Below are 4,596 nucleotides of genomic sequence, written 5' to 3' on the forward strand. Positions count from 1 at the left end.
TTTACTCTTTTGGTAATATATGACCATGCATTACAAAAAATAAATAAAGAGGTGAAATTTTGACATTTTCGACACATTAACAAACTAAATGCTAATGGCCTAGTTGAAATAGAAGGTCTTAGAGGACCTCTCCTTTTCTTTTTAAAGAGTTTGGAAGGGCATATAATTATTTTTCTAAAATTCTTACCTTTCTTTTGAAGGGTAATATATGTATCACCCTTCTCTAGAAGGGCAAAACCCCCTTTGAAGGGTGTTGCAACCTTCAAATTTTAGGCCCGATAGGAATAGTTTTTTAGGATGGCTTTAGGAGAGAGAGGCTTGACAATGGAATCTTGCCCGATGTGGTTTTGTTTTGGCAATGGGCTTTCATCTCACGATCTTGTGCAGTACTGGATTAATGCGGAATGGATAATGGATTTACTTCGAAGGAGGATGTACTTTTAACACTATGCTGTATACTGCTAGCGCATTAGGCGCCGCCTGGTACATGCGGGGAGCGGGGTTCCGCAGAGGGCAGGATTGCCAGGGCGGTAGGAGGACACAGGGAAGGTGGTGAAGGGCTGCTGCGGTGGGATGCGACCGGCCAGCTGATTGTCGGAGACGTTGAAGGAGGCCAGGCCTTGGAGGTGCGTCGCGAAGGCGACAGGGATGTTGCCGGACAGTTGGTTGTCCTGCAGCGACAGGAAGCGGAGGGAGGTACTGAGATTGGCCAGATCTGTCGGGATGGCCCCGGAGAGGTTGTTGTAGGAGAGGTCCAGGCTCTGCAGGTTGGCGAGGGAGCCGAGCTCGGCTGGGATGACCCCCGTTAGGGCGTTGTATGAGAGATCCAGGCTCTGCAGCTGGTTGGCGTGGGAGCCGAGCTCGGCTGGGATGGCCCCGAAGAGGTTGTTGTACGAGAGGTCCAGGCTCTGCAGGTTGGCGAGGGAGCCGAGCTCGGATGGGATGACCCCCGTTAGGGCGTTGTATGAGAGATTCAGGCTCTGCAGGTTGGCGATGGAGCCGAGCTCGGGCGGGATGGTGCCTGTGAGGGCGTTGTGTGAGAGGTCGATGAGAGGAGTGACCTCGTTGGAGTTGTCGTCGGCTCCCTGAAGCTTCTTGAGGTTGGCCACCCACTGCGGGAAGGGACCCGACAGGCCGCAGGAGCTGAGGTGGAGCTCCCGGAGCTTGGGCAGGGTGGAGAGGCCCGATATGGCCGCCGACGAGGCGCTGCTGATGTCGCCCAGCGGGTTGCCGTCCAGGCGCACGACCTGCAGGCTGTGGAGGTTGCTCATGTCCTCGGGCAGGCCCCCGATTGCGTTGTGGTCCAGGTACAGGACGAAGAGGTTGGTGAGGTTGGTGGTGAAGGCGGCCGGGACCACGCCCGAGAGGTTGTTGAGGGCCAGGTCGGCGGTGAAGAGGTTGGAGAGGAGGCCGAAGGAGGGCGGGATGGACCCGCTGATGAGGTTGTTGGCGATGCGGATGTGCTGCAGGCTGGCCATGCCCCCGATGGCGCTGGGCAGCGGGCCGCTGAGCATGTTGTGGGACAGGTCGAGCACCCGGAGGCTGGTCAACTGGTCGAAGGACTCCGGGATGCCACCCGAGAGCGCGTTGTAGGACAGGTCGAGCTCCCGGAGGCCGCTGAGCTGCCCCAAGGACTCCGGGATGGCTCCCGTGAGGCCCCCCCCGCTGCCGCTGTCGGTCATCATGTTGGCTAGCGACAGCTGCTGGAGCTTGGTGAGCTTGCCCAGAGACGGAGGGATGCTACCCTGGAAGCTGTTCTCCTGCAGCTTGAGCAGCTGCAGCTCCGACAGGGAGCCCAGCAGGGGCGACAGCACCCCCTGCAGCCTGCCCCCCGAGAGGTCCAGCTGCACCACGCGGCCGCTGCTGGCCTCGCAGGTGACGCCCTCCCAGGAGCAGCAGTCGGACATGGACGCCGTCCACGCCGCCAGCTTCTGAGACGGGTCCTTGGCCACGGCCCCCTTGACGGCCAGAAGAGCCGCCCGGTCCTGCGCCACGCAGGCAGCTGCGGCCACCGAGGTGCCGGTTACGCAGTGCTGTATGATGAGCATGCTGAGGGCGATCGAGAATATCAAGGAAGCGACAGGAGTAGAGTTGCGAGGGCTACAGGTAATTATAACGCGGTGAACGTGGGAAGCCATCATCAATGGTATCCTATGCAGCAGCAGGAGGAGGAGGAGGCAAAGAAGCTAATAGTAAGACGACAGGCGGGTTGGTAATGTTTATGCAAGAAGAATACGCCCCGCCATTTATCATATCGAGTGTTGGGACGGCATTTCCCTGTCTGACGAGGTCTGATCAGGAAAGACCTTCGATTCTCACACCACGTAAAGTCTTTGATTGCAATTTGTCAAACTACAGAAGAAAAGCCTGCGAGTCGACTTTGCCACGGCCCAGTCAGCCCACGATCAGTGGCATCTCCAGACCGAACCTTCTCAAGTTCGCCTTGGCGAGCACTAGCAAGCCCGGCCGGCCTGCTGACTGCTGAGTCCTGACCGAGCTTCAGATCGTCTTGGTAGACGAGTTCCACCTCCCCAGCTTCCGTCACACCACGGTCCAATTTTGTCGTTTAGCTCCTTCTAAATTGCTCTACTGCTGCTTAGCGTAAAGGGGTCATTACAGTGTCTTTTAACAGTCTTCCATTGTAAATTTTTTCTTCCAACTGAGTTTGTTAAATGTTTTTTAATAATTAAACTGTTCATATCATATAGAGTTTAAATTAAAAATATCGAGTCATTTTGATGTTTTTTGGATCCGGTTATGAGGAGATAGATAGAAACCTTTAAAAATCATCATTTTTACATCTCTCATACCAAAGGCAAAGATAATATAGCGGCTAATTCACTCTCATATATGTGGGGATGCATCATATCATCTATCTCAAAACCACATAGTGATTAGGCTAAGGAGCTCTAGGAGGCCTATTTGCTAAATGAAGAATTTAGCCATATGTTTCAGAAATTACACCATCAATTAATGGGTGATAACTCCCAGTACAAGCTTTAAAATGGTCTCATATGGACCCATGGCAAGATTCTCATCCCCCACACCTTTCATTTCAAGAGAATGAAAAAAATAATACAAAAATACTCAGATAATTTTGTAGAAAGAAAACTCATTAAAATGAATTGAGTTTGATCTCACTTGATACATTACATGAATTCGTAGGCCTTATATAATAGCTGTTATATGGATGGTAGACAAATGGCATGCAAATCTCAATAGATACTCTTGATTGATATTTGAAATATTATATAACTCCAACACATTATGAGCTATATGGATGATATAATACAAGAGTTATATGGATAGCAGCCAAATGGCATGGAGACCTTAATAGACACATAGGATCAACACTTTAGAGGATTTCAGAACTTTGAGTTCTAGTAGACCCATTGTTGGGGGTAAAGGCGTCTTTGCCTAGCCGCCCGTGTATTACTACACTGACAATCACCGCCACTGCACACTGCAGGTGGTGGGCACACGTCACCATCACTTTATTCTTTATTCTTTTAGTGACTGTTTGAATAAAGGAAGACCCGGTCACACATTGTGACTGTTGGAGTTCCCATTTCTAGTCTCTCCCTTTCTTGCTCTTGCTCTCCCGCCATAGCTCTCGAGTCCAACCTTCGATCCATCGCTCCCTTTCAACTGGTATCAGAGCTTTGCTTTCCGACTCTTGAGCTTGGTTCGTGGCAGTCTCAGCATCCCATCAACTCCCTACTTGCATTGTGTCTCCTTCTCGGCAGCCATATCTGACTCCTTCGAGCTCCCATCACTCCCCGGCTTCTTGAGCACCTTCCCGGCATTGTTGGGTACCTTCAGGGCATTACATCAAAGGTATTTGATCATTTTCTTTAGGGTTTACTTCAGTTCTTAGGTCTCACATGCTGTAAACAAGATTGGGGCAACCACCATTGAATCTCCCTTGCTTCATATCTCACTTGCCTTTGAACAAGACTTGCTGGAGCTTGTTTGAAGCCTTCCTTCGCTTTAATCGAACCCCTCCGAAGCTTGGACACCATTGTTTGCAGCCATAGGACCAGCATTTACAATTGGTAGAATCACGCAGCCCTCCCATATGTGTCTTCAGCATTGACAGTCACAACAGCAGCTCTCCCCCTCCATTGGCACTTGGAAAGGCTCCATTTCGGGCATATGAACATGCTTTGATGCTTGGTTCTGATGGTTGATGTGTTGGCATACCATTTGGACTGATTTAACACTGTTTTGGGACTCTCATAACAGTCCACAGGCAGTTTATGATAGTGTTACACTGACATTTGATGCTATAGCTTGTTTGGCATTGTCATTTGATGCCCGGTTGGTCCCGTTTGATGCCCGGGTGTTAGGGGAATGTATGCCTATTGTTTGGAAACCATTTGGAGCTGATTTTGGTGCTGAAATTCTCAGTTTTGGATAGTAAATCATTGCTGTACATAGTTGGACTGAAGTCATTTTACTCATGTATACTTATGCATATGCTTTTCAGGCTATGTTTCAGACATATATGGTGATGTATTGACACTTGGGGCTCGACATAGAGCTTGGTTTTGATTTGGGATCATTGGTTGAGATTGATTTCACTTTGCAAAGCAT

General features: G+C 50.2%; 1 protein-coding gene across 1 annotated transcript; it reads right to left on the reverse strand.

Annotated features, from left to right (window-relative positions):
* Positions 1 to 461: 461 nt before the first annotated feature.
* Positions 462 to 2,139, reverse strand: LOC148026417 (uncharacterized). Its single transcript, XM_087690300.1, has one exon. It carries the CDS (start codon positions 2,136 to 2,138, stop codon positions 462 to 464), a length of 1,677 nt encoding a protein of 558 aa, XP_087546426.1. The 5' UTR covers position 2,139.
* Between the last annotated feature and the right edge of the window lie 2,457 nt (positions 2,140 to 4,596).

This window comes from Lygodium microphyllum, chromosome 13 (assembly GCF_053477565.2).
Source record: "Lygodium microphyllum isolate KBCC chromosome 13, Lygodium_microphyllum_v1.1.10, whole genome shotgun sequence".
In the NCBI taxonomy this organism is placed as follows: domain Eukaryota; kingdom Viridiplantae; phylum Streptophyta; class Polypodiopsida; order Schizaeales; family Lygodiaceae; genus Lygodium; species Lygodium microphyllum.